This window comes from Peromyscus leucopus, chromosome 17 (genome assembly GCF_004664715.2).
Source record: "Peromyscus leucopus breed LL Stock chromosome 17, UCI_PerLeu_2.1, whole genome shotgun sequence".
Classification (NCBI taxonomy): domain Eukaryota; kingdom Metazoa; phylum Chordata; class Mammalia; order Rodentia; family Cricetidae; genus Peromyscus; species Peromyscus leucopus.
In genome coordinates, this window is record NC_051077.1 from 14,943,115 (window position 1) to 14,964,674 (window position 21,560).

The 21,560-nt window shown below is 37.2% G+C and overlaps 1 protein-coding gene across 1 annotated transcript in view; it reads left to right on the forward strand.

Annotated features, from left to right (window-relative positions):
• The first annotated feature begins 446 nt into the window (after positions 1 to 446).
• Positions 447 to 21,560, forward strand: part of LOC119089191 (cell cycle progression protein 1-like) — a 56,502-nt gene continuing 35,388 nt past the window's right edge. The window contains exons 1-11 of the mRNA XM_037211564.1: positions 447 to 520; positions 1,364 to 1,457; positions 3,257 to 3,342; positions 5,256 to 5,349; positions 8,815 to 8,900; positions 11,673 to 11,766; positions 13,268 to 13,338; positions 16,380 to 16,476; positions 18,593 to 18,621; positions 18,714 to 18,786; positions 21,139 to 21,206. Coding sequence (XP_037067459.1) covers positions 5,301 to 5,349; positions 8,815 to 8,900; positions 11,673 to 11,766; positions 13,268 to 13,338; positions 16,380 to 16,476; positions 18,593 to 18,621; positions 18,714 to 18,786; positions 21,139 to 21,206 — 567 coding nt within the window. The 5' untranslated portion in view covers positions 447 to 520; positions 1,364 to 1,457; positions 3,257 to 3,342; positions 5,256 to 5,300. The remainder of the gene's footprint in view (positions 521 to 1,363; positions 1,458 to 3,256; positions 3,343 to 5,255; positions 5,350 to 8,814; positions 8,901 to 11,672; positions 11,767 to 13,267; positions 13,339 to 16,379; positions 16,477 to 18,592; positions 18,622 to 18,713; positions 18,787 to 21,138; positions 21,207 to 21,560) is intronic.

Here is a 21,560-nt window from a genome sequence, read left to right on the forward strand (position 1 = left end):
GCTGCATATAGTGTATAGCACTTTCAGAAGAAATGAAAAGCAGTTGTGGCTCACTAAATAGTAGAGTCTATCACCTGATAGCAAGACACCTCTCTAACATATAAAATAATGCGAGCTGTACACTAAGAGAGAGAAACATGTTCATTTCTGTTTACTGGAATAATAAGTGCATATATCTTTGTCATGTATATAAAGGGATGAATATGGTGAATCCTACTGTCTATATATAAGATCTATGAAGCTTTTGATAATGACATTTATTTCTGGATCAGAAAACATCTGGTTGATATCAAGATTAATAGAACATTTTTATTGCAAAATTTTATTGCAAAATAAAAATCCAACATTTTGTTGTTCACTTTGAAATTTTTGTATCTAAGGTTTTGTAGCTAATAGCATTTATTTCACTGCTTTCTTGGCTGACTTTACACATATGTATTTGTCAGGAGCCAAGACTGTACAGCTGAGGTCAGAGGGAAAACAGACAGGATGGTGTGGTTGTGGCAAGAGGCAGCGGAAGGTATTCAGGAGTTTGCATTCTCACATCAAGATTCTTCTCTTTGGTAAAGGGGGGGTGTCTTATATTGCACAGCCCTAAATAAAAATGAGGCCATCATCTAATATTTAATTTCAGCATCCTTCTTGTCTTTATTTGTACAATCTGTGTTGATTTCAGAATCTACAGTAATTAGCTCCTAAGCTTATCCTTGGATTTCTTGCAAAATCTTTTAATTATTGCTCAAATTCTAACTACTTGCAAAGTAAAAACGTAAGTCAGTGGAGTTCTATGTTCAGTCACTGTATGAAGAAATAGAAATGTGATTTAAGAAGTATATATAAGAACTTCTCTCTCCCTCCCCCTCTCTCGTCTATCTATCTATCTATCTATCTATCTATCTATCTATCTATCTATCTATCATCTATCTATCTATCTATCTATCTATCTATCTATCTATCTATCTATCTATCTATCTATCATCTATCTCTCTATCTCTCTCCCTTATCTATCTATCTATCTATCTATCTATCTATCTATCTATCTATCTATCATCTCTCATCTATCTCCCAATCTCCCTATCTATCTATCTATCTATCTATCTATCTATCTATCTATCTATCTATCTATCTATCCATCTATCCATCTATCATCTCTCATCTATCTATCTATCATCTATCTATCTATCTATCTATCTATCTATCTATCTATCTATCTATCATCTACCTATCTACATACCTATGTTTACTCTTCAGGACATGCTTCTTTTATTTATGTCTAGTTGCTTTTAAGAAAGGAAATTGTGATGTTTTTGGAGGGTAGTTAGGAAGTCTCTGTGCAAGTCCTTACTAGTCCTAATTTTAACAGCCTATTTTTGAGCGACTTCAACTGAAACGGAATGCTCGAGTGTTTGTGAATCCTGAAAGACAAGTGAAAAATACAGGAGCTGCTGAAGAGAGAGGTAAGAACTCTACTAAAGGTCGTTGCAAGCAATGCCTGTTAAAACATGAGGATGGAGCTGCTCTCTTCACCAAAGACAACTGCCCAGCCAATAGCCATGAGCTAAAAACTGGTCTTACATGACAAAATGTGTATATTCTCAAGCCTCCAACAAGTTACGTCATTGAAGGTGTCTCTGAGAGAGCTGATGTATGATTGGAAGTATTAAAGTCTTCACTCAATATGAGAAGTACTAGGAAATGGAAGAGTGTTTATAAAGAAGGGACAAAGATTAAAGTAGTCAAAATTACAGGGATTAAATGAAGGGAGTCATGCAGGTGTGTATAGCGAAGAGTGTGCAAATAAATTCTTTACAAAATGAAGGGTGGCTGTATTTGATATCTAGAGAGATTTATTATAAGGTAGGGCACCAAAGAGTGTAGGAGCCTGAAATTAGAAGTCATCCTGCATGCCTCCTTACTTGGAGGATTTTGGGCTTCAATATTGGGTCTTATATATCTAGGTTTTCTGCACAGTAGATAAACAGCTATGGCCAGTCAAACATGTAAATATGTTAATATGTAATGCTACTCCAATACATCCCTGCCTCTCTTTTCCTTGGCTTCCACACTCTTGCTTTCCTCCTCAACCTCCATAAACTCACTGGTTATGAGTCACCTCAGGCAATACCTGTGTAGAATCATCACTGACATACTTCTCTATCCTCCAGATCCCAGAGCATACACAAGCCTAGAAAAACCCCAAGAAGTGATTATTATTAAAATAAGTATGATACTAATTTTACAAAAGATGATTTAAACATTGTCACCAGTAGGCCAAGAGCAAAAGAGTTAAAACAATCCAAAGAAATAACTGACAGCTCCAGTGAAAATGAAATTTTTGAAAAATGGATAAACTTCTAAAGTAGTTAAAAGAAAAGCATGCATGCTGACCTGGAGGATGAGAACTATTATCCAGGAAGAATTCAGATATTGTGAATTTTTATAAGAAGGAAGAGGCTGGTCCAAAAGTAGAGCAAAACATTTCAGATAGGAAGGAGATACGAAGTGTAAGATGTGTAATTATGAAGAAAATGCCTAGACACATCCCTCTCTCCAGGTAGAGAACAGTGTGCAGTATGCCAGTATTTGGTTACGTGTAACAACTCTCTTAGTTAGGGTTTTCATTACTGTGAAGAGACACCATGACCACAGTAACCCTTCTGAAGAAAACATTTAATTGAGGGTCTTGCTTACAGTTTCAGTGTTTTAGTCGATTATCATCATGGCAGGGAGCATGGCAACACGCAGGCAGATGTGATGCTGGAGCAGCTGAGGGTCTCACATCTTGCAGGCAACAGGGAGACGACTGACTGTCACACTGAGGGAAACTTGAGCAAAAGAGACCTCAAAGCCCATCCCCCCCCCATAGTGATACACTTACTTAAACAAGGCCATACCTCCTAATAGTGCCACTCCCTTTGGGGGGCATTTTCTTTCAAACTACGATACCAATCAATTCTGTTTCTAAAGTAGGGCTAGTTTGTGTCTAGTGGAATCACTTGTGCATGCATCTTCAACGTGTGTTGACTAACTGTAACATGGTTCCTTTGCCTATGTATCTATTTGGTATATGACTCTCTAGATAATTGTATTCATTTCTCAAGCCAGTAAATACCTAGTTGAATATTACGGTGAGTCTAACCATTTAATTGTCAAGTTAAAAACCCAACTCTTCATTTACTTTTTCAACATTTGTATCAGCGGGTAAGTAGATGATCCTGGTTATTCCACTGTGTTAACACATGATTTTAACACACAGTGCATCTCCCAGGAGCCACAACTGCACAATGGAGGCCAAAGAAAGAACAAACAGGGAGGTGTGGCGGTGACAAGAAGCAGTGGAAGGTACTCAGGAATTTACATTTCCCTTTAAGATTCTCCTCATTGGTGAATATTGAACATGGGCTGAGGCAGTTACAGTCAAACCATCCTACTGAATAATGAGACCATGTCTAACATCTAATATCTAATTTTAGGACCTTTTGCCAACTGTGCCATGCATACCATTTTCAGAATGTACAGCAATTAACTCCTCCTCAGCCTTATCCTTGGATTTCTTTCTTAACGTTTCCTTATTGTTGGAGATCCATTCCTGTAACATCTACCTAATATAGAGATAAGTATAGACCAGATTTGAACTGGTGACCAAGTGGTCTAAAGTATGAACAGTAGAAGAGTGATCCTCCCTGAGCCTAATTTGATGAGCATTCCTAATGACTGAAAAATTCACCTAAGATTTCCTACTAACCAGCAGCATAACAGAGGGTAAGGGTTTGTTTTCCTTTGGACTCTCGCTGCCTTCATCATCTCATGTGTGTGAGTCTATAGGGATGTACATTGGGCCCCACTAACACTCAATAGAATGCTGCCTTCTAGCATGGGCCCTCTTGGGTTGTGCTCCATGTAATTACATTTAATGTTATCATTAATTCAGTGATGGACATCAGCAAATATAATACAAAATTATACATTGGCTTTGCTTGGTGTTAGAATAAATTGAGATGGGCATTCAACTATAAGGCTGAGAGTAAGGGCTCATGGGAAGGCTGGTGCTCACCTATGACCTTAGTGCTTAGGAAACTGGAACTAGAGAATCATCTGAAAAATTAAAATTAAAATGGTGTGGAGAATGGAACTAGAGCTATAGTCACCCTGTAAAACACCTTCTGGTACTTAAAAATTATAAATGTATTATGTGCAACAAAAACATATAAGAAAAAATAGTCCTAACACAGAAGAGCAAATGGGAGGTCATCAGCAATGTCACAAAAATGATTCTTAGGGACCTTGCCCATGTCCACAAGCTGAGGGATGGGGCCCCGGGGGTAGCAGAGTGTGCTATAAATGTGTGGAGGCAGATAATGTGTTCTACACTCTATACCTCTTTGCTTTGCCATAACACTGGACACACACTGCTTTCTTTTGTAGTGATTTAGAGATGATTTGGGACATCTCAATATTGTGTTGTCACTACAAAAGCCAGTTTTCTAAATGGTCACCCATGTCATGTTTTAAATAACTTTTCTAGCCATGAACATGTTCATATGATTTGGCTGCCTTTGCTCATCATGCCTCCATTATGCAATTAGTTTTTAAATTTCTTAATTATCATTCCTTTTTAATGCTTCATTCACTTTTAACAGTTCTCTCTTAATAGGGAACCTGACATGGAATATCTAATAATCTCATGCTCTTATTTAACTGTAAGGTAAAGAAGATTTTCAGACTTGACCTGGTCTCTCCGAGTAGCCAGGTTTTTCTCGATTAAAAATTTACCCAATTTGTTTAGGGCTTTAATTCCAAGAGGACCAACTATAACAGTGTTCAGTTTATTCTCAACAGCTCACTTCCTTTGACATTTCTTCCTTTGATAGGAGATGTTTCTGTCTATGTAAATCTCAATGTCCCATCTTGTCACAGCAAGAGAATAAGATTTGTTTAAAAATTGGGTGGTTAAGTGATGATTACATGGACTAGCCAGGCATCCTGAAGTGCACTTTTTGCTTGAAGATGCACAGTGCAGACTCTTCTGCAGACTGTTTATGATGATGTCTCCCCTGGTCTTCTATGGCTAGTTACCATATGAAGGAAAATGAAGATGTAATATAGAGAGCATAATGTAAGGATCTCATCACATACGTTTTTCTGCAATGCATCTTTTATTTATATCTAGTTGCTTTTGATATGAAGTCTAGCTGTATCTTGGGAGGGTGTCAGGAAACCTCTCTGCAGTTCCTTACCAATGCTCATTTTATCAGCCCATCTTTGAGCGATTTCAACCCAAGTGGAGTGCTCAAGTGTCTATGGATCTTGAAGAAAGTGGAGAAAACACAGGTGGCGCTAAAGAGAAAGGTGAGAACTCTGTTAATTAAAAAGCCATTTGCAGGAAAACAGGAAGATGGAAACATCCTTTGCTCAGCATGTATGCTAACTTGGAGCAAATAGTATAATAATACACGACGTTAATCTTTATCTTTTCTTAAGCTTCTGTAGGAGGTTACATTTCTAGAGTTGGTGAGGGAGCTAAAGTAGGATTAAAATCATCAGAGGTTTGTTTAAAATGAGATATTTGAGGAAATGGAAGAGTATTTCGGAAGAGGGAACAGAGACTGGAATGGGAGGGATTGCAGTCAGTATATAAAGGGAAAGGAGGCTGCTGTATATAGTTGAAAGCATCTTTACAAAATGAAAGTCAGTTGTGTTAGAAATATAGGAAACATGTAAGACAGAAGCATAAAAAAGTCTAATTTAAGAGACTAGGAGTAGAATGAAGTCACCAGGCCTCCTCCATTCCTTACTACTGGTGGAGCATTTAGGGTGGAAATACCAGGTCTTATGGAGCTAGATTTTCTTCACACTAGATAAACATAAGCAGCTGTGTCCAGTTGCGTATATACACATTGTTGTCATGGATAGTGTGGCTCCTTCCATTCAATTCTTCCCTGCCTTCCACATTCCTCTTGGGCTTCCTTCCTCTTTACCTTCCCAAACAGTTTAAGAAGGCTCCTATGTATGACCATCACTGACGTGTTTGTTCATATCCAATACATTCCAGAACATGTACCTAGTAAAAACTCAAGAAACAATGTTTGGTATGTTCTCTACTTTTTATGCTTAATTTTCTATTCTCTTATCCTAAGATTTGTTCTCTGTATTTAGACAACTTGTGATTTTCTATGGTATTTTATTTGTGCTGAAATGTGATTGTACTTGTATGTTAATAAATAAAGTTGCCTGGGGGTCAGAGCTGATAGCAAGCCATTTAGCAGAAGTCTGGCAGTGGTAGCACACACCCTTAATCCCGAACACATGGCAGGCAGAATCTCTGTGTGTTCAAGGACACCACCAGCATGGAGACACATGCCTTTAATCTCAATACCAACCATAGAGACCTGGAGGTCTGTATAGACAGGCAGTGACGAGGAGGTCATGTGGTTGGGTTTACAACCAATGAGAAGGCAGAACAGAAAGCCAATTAAAAAGGAAGTAGGTCTACACAGGAAGTAGGTCTACACAGGAAGTAGGTCTCTTTCTCAGGGGAAGGACGGCAGTGAGGGGTAAGAAGGCAGTGTTGGTCTCAGCTCTTAGCTACTGCTCTGACCTCTTGGGCTTTTAACTCTGCATTTGGCTCTGTGTTTCTTATTTAATAAAACCATTCAGAATTACATCTACCGTTTTCAGGGTTAGTCTCCTGTTTATTACAAAGAGAAACTTCTTTGATGAGGGGTGAGCGCTACAGTTATCTGTGTGTATAAGGACAAACATTTAAAATTCAGGTAGATGTTATACTGGTCTAGTGAAGTAGTGGCAGCAGGTTCTTCTCTAAGATCCATGGCTTCCTAGTCTCAGGTGGTTGGCATGATTTCCCTTGTGTTGAGCCTGCTATTTCTGTCCGATATTTCCAGGCCCATTTTCCTCTAACTGAGATAAAACGTTCTTTCCCTGCCTCAATACATTGTTTCACATGTGTCTGCTTTTGTTTTTGCCCCATCCAACAATATATTTACTAAAGGTCTCTATGTAGAGTTTCTCTTTCATAACGAGGCATCCAGGTGCAGCAAAGCCTACTTACTATAGCTGTGCCTCATTGGCAGCAGCTTCTGCAGCCCTCGGCGATTTATCCTTCGAGTCTCTGTTGGGATCTGTGAATCTCAAGTTGGTAGCTCTACTTGTTAGTATGTCAGTGTTGGGAGCACATGGCTGGCAAGAATTTTACGTTCTTCTTAGAAGCCAGTAAATGCATCATGAAAAAAAAACTATCAAAACAAAACATTTAAATTAAGAGAAAAAACATCACCTTAGATGTCTGATGCTTTCTCTTTAGTCTGATAATATAAGGACTGTAGTGATTCCCAGAGGGCTGAGTGGGACCATTAAGTTTTACAAGTGTCACCATTTTGGCCTGTGCCATGTGGTAACATTAACCAAGATGGGGGTGACGTCATCTTTATGATATCATTAGCAAGGTGGCCAAGTCATATGGTTGCTTCCATCTTGATGGGTTCTCCTAGCCAAGATTGAAGCAAATCTGTGGGAGGCCCACTCCCATTTTTCCCCCAAGGTACTCTTGAAGAGGGAGAAGTGAGAAATATTTAGATAGAAGGATAAAAGGGAGAGAGACAGATAGAAACACAGGATCACTCAGAAGGGCCTAGGTCCTTATCCACTGGCCCCTTCTGTCTCTTCTAAAGGGCTTTTTAAAGGAATACCAAAAGACCTCCCCTTGCTAGATCAAAGCACACCGCACATCCAAGTGCAGACCCTTCAAATCACCTGGTAACCACACACGTGGTCAAGCAATCCTCTAATGTAGCTCTGTTGAGTAAAGCAAGCTCAGATCTCACTAGGAAATCTCTGTGGGCCTCCGCACAAATCATATGGTTGCTTTCTGCTCAAGGTGAACTTGGGCCAATGCTAAAGTGAATCCATACCCCACCAAGGCATGAGTCCCTGGGGAAATAGCCATTTTCTACAACTAATGTGAGTCATTATACCCTTTTATTTAAAAGGACACTTTAGGTAGGTATGTTAGTGTGGGGATAGGAGGATATGGTACCTGTGGTCTAGGCAGGTAGACCCAAACATAACATGGGAAGAGATTTCACGGTCTCAGCTCATAAAGCTGAATCCATGAGTGGCCGATACAGTAGTTAGTTAGATTCAGATAACAGGTTTCTCTCGGAAGAGAAAAAGAAAAAGGGACGAAGAGCCTTTGGGGAGCAACTCTCTAAGGCAGTGGTTCTCAACTTGTGGGTTGTGACCCCTGGGGAGGGTCACATATCAGCTATCCCGCATGTTAGACATTTATATCACCATTCACAACAGTAGCAAAATTACAGTTATAAACTAGTAATAAAGATAATTTTATGGTTGGTGGTCACTACAACATGAGGAACTGTATTAAAGGGTCACAGCATTAGGAAGGTTGAGAAACATCCCATGGTGTTTTCAGTAGTATGTACTTAGCTTCCATCTGTGGAGGTAACCAAGGGCCATAGCAATAGCCTGCAATGTTCACGTGATTCCACATAACTTGTACATTTTGTTTCTGAAGCTGCATTTTTTTCTTTTTTTCGGAACCACTTGTGCATGCTTAACTTCAACATTGTGCCTCCTCTTGTGTACCAATTTGCTATATGAATCTCTAGATAACGGCACACATTTCCCAAGCTAGTTGAATATTAAGCTTACATGAGTGTTTTTATTGTTAAATTAAAAATCCGGTTCTCGATCACTTTATTTTTCAACATTTGTATCAGTGGGTAAGTAGATGATCCTGGTTATTCCACTGTGTTAACGCATGATTTTAACACACAGTGCATCTCCCAGGAGCCACAACTGCACAATGGAGGCCAAAGAAAGAACAAACAGGGAGGTGTGGCGGTGACAAGAAGCAGTGGAAGGTACTCAGGAATTTACATTTCCCTTTAAGATCTTCTCATTGGTGATGTTGAACATGGGCTGAGGCAGTTATGGTCACACCATCCTACCGAATAATGAGACCATGTCTAATATCTAATATCTAATTTTAGGACCTTTTGCCAACTGTGCCATGCATATCATTTTCAGAATGTACAGCAACTAACTCCTCCTCAGCCTTATCCTTGGATTTCTTTCACAACCTTTTTTTTATTGCTGGAGTTCCATTTCTGTAACATCTTACCTAGTACAGAGATAGACCAGATTTGAACTAGTGACCAAGTTCAACAGTATGACCAAGTATGAACAGTAGAAGAGTGATCCTCCCTGAGCCTGATTTGATGATCATTCCCAATGACTGAAAATTGTAACAGGAAGATATATAAACATAGTGATCTATGGTGATACGTCGTTCTCAAAATGTCTCTTGACCCCAAAGAGACTCAATTTTTGCTGGAGCTTGCAGACAAGTTAGTAATATGCCCTGTGATCATTTATGACCATGTACTTAGCCTAATATCCTACTATGTGCTGAGCTTATTTAAGCTTACTTGGTCTTTAAGAGAACAATTTAACCAACCTTACTGTGCTTTGGATTTCCTGTCCAGTCAGCTTTATAACCTGAGCTAAATGCACAGCATCAATTTTAAGCTATGTACCATTCCATTCCCCTGGACAGAATAATGTATGTATATATGTATGTGTTATGGTAATCGTTTGCTGAGAGCAGCCAACATGTTGACAGTAACCTTAAGCAATACATATCCTATAAATTCCGGAAGCAATGTGTGGCTATAGTTGGTAAGAGCTGTTTTTTGCAGTTTTGAGTGTGTTCAAGGTCGATAAGGTGATTCCTTCCCTTTAAAAGTCTATTAAATATTTCTGTAAAAATGTCCTGTTCCTTTCCTGAGTTTTCTGTGCTGTTACGACAAATACAGAGCAAAGCTCCTTGTTAGAGATTGACACCAATACAGACACACACAGGCACACACACACACACACACACACACACACACACACACACAGAGGCAAAGGCACACACAGGCACACACACAGAGACACACACATACAGGCACAGGCTCACATAGGCACACACACAGGCACAGACACACATACATTTTCAAAATTCTGGTGGTTTGTTGTGATTGATGGTTTTTGTTCTTTTGGGGGCCCTGTTACCCAGCTCCCAAATAAATCACACAAGGAGGCTTATTCTTAATTGTAAATGCCTGGCCTTAGCTTGGCTTATTTCTTGCCAGCTTTTCTTAAATTATCTCATCTACTTTTTGCCTCTGGGCTTTTTCCTTTTTTTAACTTCTGTGTATCTTATTTTCACTCTTACTCTGTGGCTGGCTGTGTGGCTGTGTGGCTGGCCCCTGGCATCCTTCTCTCCATGTTCCCCTTTCTTTTTCTCCCAGATTTCTCCTTCTATTTATTCTCTCTGCCTGCTATCCTTGCCTATCCTTTCTTCTTCCTCGATATTGGCTGTTCAATTTTTTTTTTTTTAATTAGACCATCAAGTGTTTTAGACAGGCACAGTAACACAGCTTCACAGAGTCAAACAAATGCAACACATCTTTGCATCATTAAACAAATATTCCACAGCACAAACAAATGTAACACATCTTAAAATAATAATCTACAGCATTTCCTCCTTTTTGTCTAAAGAAAGGTTTTAACTTTAACGTAGTAAAACTATGTACAACAAAAGAAGTTATCAAGTAAGAATTACATTTACAATATGCAGTCCATCTGTATTCAGCATATTTAGAGAAAATAATGCATTATCTATCCTGTCTTAGTGAATCCAAAGATTTACACTTAATTTCTGTCATAGCTAAGGAAAACTATAACTATTTAGTCTTCAACTCCATCAAAGACCCAGAAGGATGTAATGTTATCTAACAACAGAGACATTTGGCTGCCTGGACAGTCACCCAAAGTTCTTCTGCAGCATTGGGGCATCCATCTTCAGCCTACAGGTCCAGAATATCTGGCAGACTTTTCAATGAAGCATGAATTTGAAGGTGTGTCCTGCCTGTATTGACAAAGTTCAACTGTTTTTTTCCCCTGTGAGTCCTGCATGTCCAGTCTGCACAGTACACTGTCAATAGTCAAAGACAAGAGCAGTTTCTTTGCCCTGTGGCTAACCTTGCTACAATGAAATCAAACTCCATAAGCAGTTTCCCCAGTGCCCATCATCTCTGAAGTAAATTGGTGCTGCCAGGAGCAGATGTGTCTCATTGTCATGAAAAGCCCTAAGTTAACAAAACATTTTAAATGCCTGATTCTGTAGGTCTTTGAAAGGTTTGAAGACCATTTATCTAGATATATCTATTTAACCTTGAAAACATACCAAATGTGACTACAAGTTTGATTATTATATATTAACTAGTAACCTCATTGAACAAATATTCCACAGCACAAACAAATGTAACATATCTTAAAATAATATTCTACAGTGGTTTGTGATTATTACAAATATTAGTTAGGTATTCTGAAGTTAACTTCTTGTTCAAGGATGCATAGTATGATTCCTCTATAATCATGTCTCCTCTGGACTTCTATGGTCAATTACCAAGTGAAAGAAAACATAGATGTGTTTAGAGAGCATATGTAAAGATCTGTTTAATTTTTTTCAGTTTTCTGTACATGCAACTTTTATTTATCTATAATTGTTTTTGAGAAATTGTGATGTTTTCCTGGAAAGTTCTTGGGAAATCTGGGCAGCTCCTTACTCATGCTAATTTTATCAGCCCATCTTTGAGCTATTTCAACCCAAGTGGAGTGCTCGAGTGTCTGTGGGTCCTGAAGAAAGTGGAGAAAACACAGGAGCTGCTGAAGAGAAAGGTGAGGATTCTGTTAATAAAAGCCCATTGCAGGGAATGCCCTGAATAAAAAAGGAAGTTGGAGACATTATCTTTACCAAATAAAGTTGCCCAATAAATGTAAGAATCAGAAAGTTCTAAGTGACAGTAGTGAATGTGTGTCCTCAAGCTTCTGAAAGAATTTACACCCAGATGTCAGTGGAGAAACTGTCATGCAATAAAGAGCGTCAGGCTTTTATTTAAAACAAGAACTTTAGGAAACAATGTTTAAGAAGATTATACAAAGATTACAATGGGTGAAGTTACAAAGGATAAATACAGGGAAATCATACCAGTTATTTTAGTGGCAATTATGGAAGAGAAATTCTCCTATAAATGTAGGAAGGATACAAGACAGAAGCCACAAAAGTCTCAGAGATGAACACTAGAACCAGCAGGCACTTTGTGTTCCTCAGTGCGGCTAATGCATTAAGGAGAGAAATAAGAAGTCTTAAAGAGGTGGGTTTTCTTTACAGTAAATGATCAGAGACAGCTATAATGAAGTGATATATGTACTCAAGTTATTATCAAGGACAGTGGCTCCTTCTATCCAACACTTCCCCGCCTCTCTTGTTCTCATATCCCATTCTCACTCTCAGGAATCAGCTCAGGCAGTACCAGTGTCTGAACATCACTGAAACATTTGCTTGTGTTCAACACATTCCAGGGCATGAACCAGTAAGAATTTAGTGAATAATTATTGAGCAAAGTAAATAAAACACTACTGACACAAAAGATGACCTAGACAGGAGCTGGAGAGATGGCTCAGCGGTAAATAACACTGGATCCTCTTATAGAGCATCCAGACTCAATTGCCAGTACCCTCAAGATGGCTCACAGTCCTTTGTAACTCCATTTTCAGGGGATTTGATACCTGATTCTGTCTTCCATAGTCACTAATCATGCATACAATAACAGATATACATGCAGACAAAACACCCATACATATGAAGTAATAATAATAATAGTAATAATAAATTTAAAAGTAGTCTAAACATTGTCATTTTTAGGCCACAAGCAAAAAGTTAGATATCAAAAGAAATAATTGACATTTCAAATGGGAAGGAGACATTTGAAAAAGAAGGAAACTCTAAGGTAGTTCATAGAAAAGCACATGTTGACCTGGAGAGTGAGCATCCAGGAAGATTTCACATTCTTTGCTGAGTTTTATGAGAAGGAAGAGGTGTGTCAAAGTAGTAGAGACACACATTTGCAAGATGAATAAGAAGATGTTTGCATAATGAGGTGTACGAAACTATAAATACAAGAGTGGGTCTTTGACATATTCCTCTCCCCAAGCAGAAACAGTGTGCAATGTGACTTTGTGGTTTTATATAATTATCAATTCTATGTGGGTATTTATATAAAGCCCAACTTTTTTTGGTTTAGTTTAAAGGTTTTTAAACAACTGTTTATATAGATGATCATTTTTTTCTGACTGTTCACATTGTTAATTTTAAACACTTGTATGGATTTATTAGTAGAATCCACTATACTGTTAACACCAGAAGAACAAACAGGATGCCATGACAGCGTAAAGAAGAAGCCACAGTGGGTATGTGAATATGAAAAATTCTTTTATAGTGTTTTCTTTGGTTAAAAAATTATCACAAACTAGGTCCAGTTGCTTTGTGAACTGACCTAGAGACCCACTAGATGGTAATTTAATATTTAATTTGGCACCTTGAAAGCTCTTTCCCTGTAAGTCATCTTTTAACCATCTGCAGTGACTAATGCCTGGCCTTATTCTTAGTAGCTTTTCACAAGGTTTTTGTCCCATCTCATGACCTCATTTCATATTTACAAGATATATTAGATTTGATTTACCACTACAATGTTTGACTTATTAACAAGTATGTGTATTATCATCCCTGGGCACTATTAATGTGAAATCACTGTCATTTCCACTCAATCAAAAATTTGAGATTTCTTATTACCAGACATTGTTGTCCCCATCCCCCAATAAACTTTCACTTCATTCCTTCAGTGTGGTTGTTTCTGCTACATTCAGTGTATAAGACAACAGGGGTCACATACAGATCCCCGCTCACTAAGATTAGAATGAAATTTTCCTGAGTCTAGTCTTTGTCCCTTGTTCCAAACAATAGCGTGCCATTGGAACACAACATCTGCTGCTTGATCCCTTCTTGGGAAGCTTTGGTCGCCACAGCCTTGGTAAATTTCCATTTACTGAATATAGGAGATTAGGATATTGTGCTATATACTATACAATTCAAGAGCAACAAAACAGGCATCAAACGCTGTGATTGCTTCACATAAAAATCAGAGATGATGTCATCACAGAAAAAATTGCCATGGGTTCTCTTTAGCATGGGGATGAGAGTGAGACTTGAAATCTAAGTTTAGTGAATGTCATTTGTCTGTGGCTCTCTTTTGTATCTGTGTATTTCATGCATACTCCACACAATGTGTTTGGGCATGCATTCATGTATGTGAACATGAGCACACATGCAATATGTGTGTTAGTGAGCCAGGGTTTCTTTAGTGGTTTTCTATTGGGAATTATGATACCTAGTTCTTGAGTTTCCGGGGATTCCCCTTTCTTATCCTCCTGTATCCTTGCAGAAGCATTAGGACTATAAATAGTACTCCCATGCTTTTAAGTGGGTTCTGGGGATTTGAACTCTGCTCCTCATGCTTGTATGACATGTACTTCTGCCTGCTTAGCCATCTTTGTTGATTGAAGGGCTTTCTTAACATCACTACCAAATGAAAAAGAGTTCATTGAGAATTATAGGGGAGGGTCACGTGGATAAAGAGAATACGGTATCACATCTGTTCATTTGGGTCACGTGGATAAAGAGAATACCAGATCACATCTGTTCATTTGGGTCTTAGCATTTTGTGTGTGTGTGTGTGTGTGTTTTTTAATATAGTCATCATTTTTATTCTTATAACATATGGGACAAAATGTACCAATCAGTGGCTGACATGGTTCAGTGATTTAACTTTGGATGCATCCTTTTGAATTAAAAAAAAGTGCTATTATTGTGTTTGTGCACGGGGTATGTGTTGGCATACATAGGGAGGACATAAGACAGTTATGTGGAATTCATTCTTTCCTTCTACTTTTGAGTTTCAGAGATTGACCTCAGATCACCAGACTTGTGTGGCATGTACCTTTACTCACTGGGGCTTCATATTTTCTTTTCATTTTTTAAAATTAAACTATAACAGCATCATTTCCCCCATTCACTGTCCTCCTTTCAACCCCTAACATAACACCCCACCCCAACTCTCTTTCCAACTCATGGCCTCTTCTTTTTTTGTTACCATTACACACAGACACACACGACACAAACACAGACACAAACACAGACATAGACACACACACACACACACACACACACACACACACACACCACTATTTTGCTACCAAGTAAACAAAAAATAAAAACACAAGAAAGGAACCAGTAGTCCTACCCAGACATGAAGCCTATGACCAACATAGCAAGATGTCCCTGAGAGTGTAATAGTGGCATATCTTGACAGCAACCAACAGCTAGCTGTATAATCGGATTGAGGGCCCACTCAACAGGAGGGAAATTATGCTTGGTGCTGGAAATCTAGCTGACTTCCCAGGACTACTGAGGTCATGGGCCTTGGCGGAGACATATTATTACCACTTTAGTTTAACCCAGCATAATTTCTAAGTTTAATCTTTATACTTGTTCTCATATGCACAGATAAATTTAGCTCTCATTCCCCATCATATTCTTTTTGAAATGCTCTGTAGAGAAGACTTTCATATGATATCTAATATTTTCATGCTTTTATTTAACCATAACCTAAGGAAAAGTTGTCCTCATGAGTAGGTCATTCTTTCCAATCTATTTCTTAGTAAAATAAACCACCTAAAATATTTCAGACTTTAATCCCTAAAGGAAAACATATACCCAGCATCACATAGTATAATCTCATTTCCTTCCGTATTTCTTCTTTCAACACAAATAATGTTTCTGTCCCTAGAATTCTAAATAAGTAATTCTGCCTTACAACAATTGGAGTATGAGAATGTGTTTAAATACATATTTTCAAAAATATATTTTTTTGAGAACTGCAGATAAGAATTATAAAGTTAATTTATTATGTAAATATGCATATTGATTCTGTTCTGTTTATAAACATGCCTCCTCTTGTCTTCAGTGGTCATTTAAAAATATGAGTTTTTTTAGTTCTTCTTTGTGAATTTCATAAATACATGCAATGTATTTTAAAATTATTCACTCCAGCATCTCCTTCTGGCTCCTCTGTATCACATACCTCTCTCAACTTCATGTGCTATTTTCTTTTGTTGTTGTTTTTTAGTAAAACCATGTGTTCAATTATTGCTGCCCATATACATATGGGTGTGGGACCATTTGACTGTCATGGCCAATTTATCTAGTCAGATATATTATGAAGGTAAAATTGATTTAGAGAGCATATATGAAGATTTCCTTTGAAATTTGGTTATTTTTCAATACTTCTAAAATATTATTGCTTTTAAAAAAATAAATCGAGAATTTTTTGGGGGTGGTTGTGGAAATAACTAGGAAAAGTTTATTTAATTCGTTATACTACCAAATTCAACAGCATATCCTGGAGCGATTTCAGCCAAAGCGGAGTGTTCGGGTATGTATGGAGACAGAACAAGGAGGAGACAACCTAGATGCTGCTGCTCAGATGACATGTAAGAGCTGTCTATTTATAAAACAGGAGGATGGAGACAGTCTCCTCCCTGCTGGAAACTCCCTGTGGAATGTTTGCACAATGGCTCTTTCCAATGCCGGTTAAAGTGAGAGACTCGCTGAGAGAGCCTGAGTATCATTTCCAGTACGTGGGTTCTAAGGGAGACATATCAGGGGCCAGTAAAGAGAAAAGAATGAGGGAGAGACTGTGGAGAGATAAGAGCAGGAGGATGAGGTAGGCGTAGGTAGCGGAGCTTGCGAAAATGCGGTGTTAGGGAATGAAAGGCTGTCGCTTACCGGGGTGGGAAGAGGAGAATGGAAACTAGTTGTAGTGCATCATGTCTGAGAGGCAGAGCAAAATCTCCCCACACTTCTTGTCCTCCTCACTTGGAGGAAGGTATTAAAAGACTGTATCACCAGGCCACACAGACTAGTTTTCATTTATAGAAGATAAGCATCTATGCTCGCCTGTACCTGTACATGAGTTAATGTTATGGGCAAGTGGGATACTTCCCAGGTTATTTTCACATAGGCCAAAAATGGGAGCATGGAATCAGCTATGACATGGTCAGGAATGCCACCAAGAGATCACAGTTGATAGGAATAATTGTGGCTCTTCTGTATGAGAGTGATTCTAGGAAAAAAAAAAAAACAACCTAGGCTTGATCTCAAAACATTCAAAGCTACGTTATATAAATATGGAGGAGACTCCACATTGACCTGAGCCTTTCAAATATATATGAACAGCCTGTTGTGACCCCTGTATAAACTACACATTCTGATTCAGCAGCTCTTAGATTATATGCTAGTAAATTCTCAGAGGATGCAGATGTTGCCTATGAGCTTCTCTTAAAAGAACTGTACAACACATGAAAGCCTCAGTGGTCAGCAGCTCAAGATGCATTGTAATAACAGAAGAAAGTGCAAATTTGCCATTGTTTCTGATAATGTTTCGATCCAGGTAGAAAGGAGCACAAAAAGGGAAAACCTTTCAGATTAAGTCTTCAAAAGGAAATACAATGGAATTCATAAAGGACAGCAGCCCACAGACTATTTTGAAAATGAAGCTTCACCCATGGGAGAGGAGGAAAGATAGAAATAGAGAATGAAAGCTTGGGGACAATGATGAGGAAACTTTAGAGAGCATTTTGAAGAAGGGGCTGCTACATCTTTATTGAAACCAGATTCAACACTGGCAAAATAATATAGTAGGAAAAAGTGGTGAAGTTCAGCCACTCATTTCTTTTGTCCATCAAAGTGACACATGAAAAAATGGAACTCCCATTAAACTCAATGCCATGAACTGGAAAGCAGTAACCTCTGTTATTTTGTCAGGATAGTTAGATTCTTAGTAATTTTGTTGTATGTTGAAAGACATTAGGTAATTCACATTCCATGGAGCCAATGCACTTATGGAAAAATTAACTGTACATCATTCATTTACTTATATGAAAGTTATACTTTCTGGTAAATGTTATCCTGATTTCAAATATAGAAATTTAGTAATTTCAAAATGATTTTGGAAAATTGACATATTTTATTGTAACAATTGTACATTAGAGGCAAAACGAAGGCTTTATATTGTAGCTTAGGCTATATACCTTCTACAAAGTGTTCACTAAAAAGTTTCTATAAACCAAAGGAAATGAAATACATTAATAATATTCCTTAAATGCATATGAAAATGGAACATTTTATGCTTTAGTATTCTACAAGTAAACGTCCAAGATGCTTACTTTGAAAAAAATCTTGGAAGATAAATAATTTACCCATTCCAGTTTACATTTATGACTGATTTTGTTTCCTAAATAAAAATAACACGACGAAACCATAAAATTCCATAGTATAATGGCCAGTTTCTTCCAATTCATTTTGAACACCACATTGGTACCTGTCTTTTTGTTTTAGTAACATTCACTTTCCCCACTGGATTTCAGTTCTGTTTCTGTCCTCATTAGACAGAACAAGCAATGTGAGAATAAACTGAATCCCAGTCTTAAGGGAAATATCCCTAGTGTTAACTATGACGATGATGGTTCTCTACACTAATTCAGTGTGAAATCCTGACTGACTTTGTCATGCTAATATATAATTAGTTACATATCTCTTGCTTTTCAGACTCTTCTGATGAATATATTGAATTGAAGGTAATACTGTTTACTTTTTATTGTATATCATTAACTTCCCAATATATGACATATGCAAAAATCATTAAATGTCTCCTTTCAACCCCATGCAGACTGCCATTAAAAAGCAAGATTCTATACCAGCTGAGGAGCCAACAATGAAGCAAGAAATATCATTCATGGCAGGTAAATGTAGAAATAGGAATTTCTCCTTAACAAGTGCTTATGAGTGTTTGACATGATCAGTCTTTGAATCCAAATTCTTCAGCTCTTCAAATTTGATGGAAGCGTTTTGTGTAAGTAATTCAAACATCACTTTAACCTTCATTGTTCCATAGCAAGCTAGCTACTTGTGAGTTTAAGAGAGTTTCTATAACTCAGCTTTAGTTCAGCTGCTTCAACTTCTATGCATGAATATATCCACAGTCCCATACTGAAAGCACTGTGTTCCTTAGGTTTTACTGGAGTTTAACATTTAAAACCCACATTTAAAACAGATTAATGAATGTTTCCTCAAATATTAGTTAAACGCGTATATAGTCAGCTGCTTGGTGGGCTGAGGCAAAGATTTCTCATGCATAGGAGTTTTGAGTGATCCCAAATTACACATGAAGAAACTGTGTTTTAAAAATACAGGTGGACTTTTTAAATTCAGGCTGAAAACACTGTATATTGGGCAGATTTTTATGTAATTTCTATACTACAAACTTCAGTTCTCCTTGGCCATCATGGTGTCTTGTTTATAGAAGGTATCCACATGATGTGGTAATCTGTGTCTTTTCTATGGTGTAACATTAACAGTCTATTTTACAGAAGGTTTTCAATTATGTTCTAGAATAGTTATAGCCAGTAGCAACTCTAAACTTAGATACTCATTCAGTGTACTTATCTTCTTTCCTTTTCCCCTGCTTGGCTCCTTTTCTTTTGATTTCTTTGTGATTAGTGTTCTCTGTTGGCTTGCTTGTTTATTTACCTATTTTTCCCCTAGGTCTCCCTCTCATCCTCTTCTTATTCTCTAACAGTGAACTAAACTCTGTTCCACGATATTAGTTTTTGGGAGCCTGTTATATGCAAGAGGCAGACATCCCTGAGAAATCTTCAAAGTATTCTGTCAACACATATACACACAGAGAAGAAACCATCAAAGTATACACAAGCAACATTCATGCAGTTTCTTTACATCTTATACGTGATGCTAATACCAGCATCTAGCCCTCTAGGGATCGCAATTTATATTTCCATTCTTTAAATGGAATGTTTTTCTGGACTGATCTTTAGTAGTCTTATACTTGGGGAGACCGGGGAAACATTCTTTTCTTCTCTTAAAACCATTTCTCACCATCTTTCATCATGTCAGCCATTATTTTTCCTTTCGCATTTACAGTAATCTATCTCCGTTGAAAAATGAATGCTAACCACTCTCGTAATTTATTTCTAATCACTTTAAGGCTCCACATACAATTTGCATATCCGACTCCTCCTCATTTTCAAAGTTATTTATTCAGTTTTACTAATTGTAATACAAAGTAGTGAATATCATTTCAGTAGTTTAACACATGGAAACTTTATTTTCATTTTCCCCTTCACCACTGTCCTCTTTTTCCTCTTTCTTTCTTGCATGTCTCCTTCTAACCACATATAGTAAATGCCTGTAAGTTTTTGTCATACACATCCCATTATCGCTCTCCTTCTATACTAATAATCCACTGATACAGAGTTGAAAACAGATAAGGCATATACAGTTACTTAGGAACTCATGACTTCATGGCAGAGCCATACAGAAAACTTAAAATAATGATCACAAATGTTAGAATTGTGGTTACAACAGAAGCCAGGGAGGAAGTCGGTGAGGAGCCCCACACAGAAAGTATTTACTGAATGGGAGTATTCTGTTTGGTAAGTTAGATAGTGGATCAGTTAAGTGCTTATTGTACTGTGATTTAAATTATGCATGCCTATAGTTTGGTATATATCTCAATAAAATGACAAACAGAAAACACAGACATAAAAGTTCCAACTGTGACATGATATCAAAAGTACTTACCAACACCTTGGTTACAAGAACTATAAATTTAAATATTGCGATAGTAATTTGTAGTGAATGTCTTGAGAAAGACATGTATTTTATAAGACAGTGTGTGTCAAATTGAAAATTAAGCTTAATTGGTTATTTTAAACTGGAAAGTAAAATTTTTAATTTTTAGTATAATTATATTTATTATATTTATTAATATATTAAATTAACATACAATTATAGCACTTCATCCTGTTCTTTTCCTCCCTCCAACCCTTCCAACCTATTCCATGTCCCCTTCTACTCTTTCTCAGATTGATGGTCTCTTTATTATTATTATTTTTTACACACATATCTGTATATATTGATAGACAGATACATGCATAAATATATAGCACATAAATATAACCTATTGAGTCTGTTTTTTGTTGTATAACTTACTAATTGTTTTATCTTTTATTACAAAGATTCACACTATATGAATGCTTTTCATTCTCTAAGTACATACATTTATGTTTTGTCAGAGGCAGACTTAGAAGTGAAACCAAAGGAAAAGCAAAGAAGTCATGACTATGAAAATATTCAGTCAGTTGTAAGTAAATATTCAATTTTACTTTTACATTAATATTGTAGTAACTAATTCACCATAGGATTCATGAATTTATATTTTAGAGTTTAAGAATTTCTATATAATTAGTAGACATTAATGAGAATTTTATTTTAAAATATTTGACTAGAAAAAAATTAATTAGTTGTAAAATTTTGAACTTAGAATCTACAGTAGCTTGTGTTTAGTTAAACATTGTTCTGGAAGGTGTTCAATAGGTTTCGTTATTATTATTTGAGTTTCCTTTGCTATAGTATGTAGTCTTTTATGATGTGTCTTTTTTGTTAATAAAGCAATTAAGTTACTGGAATTTCTCTAGATACTTAATGCTGCAGAAAA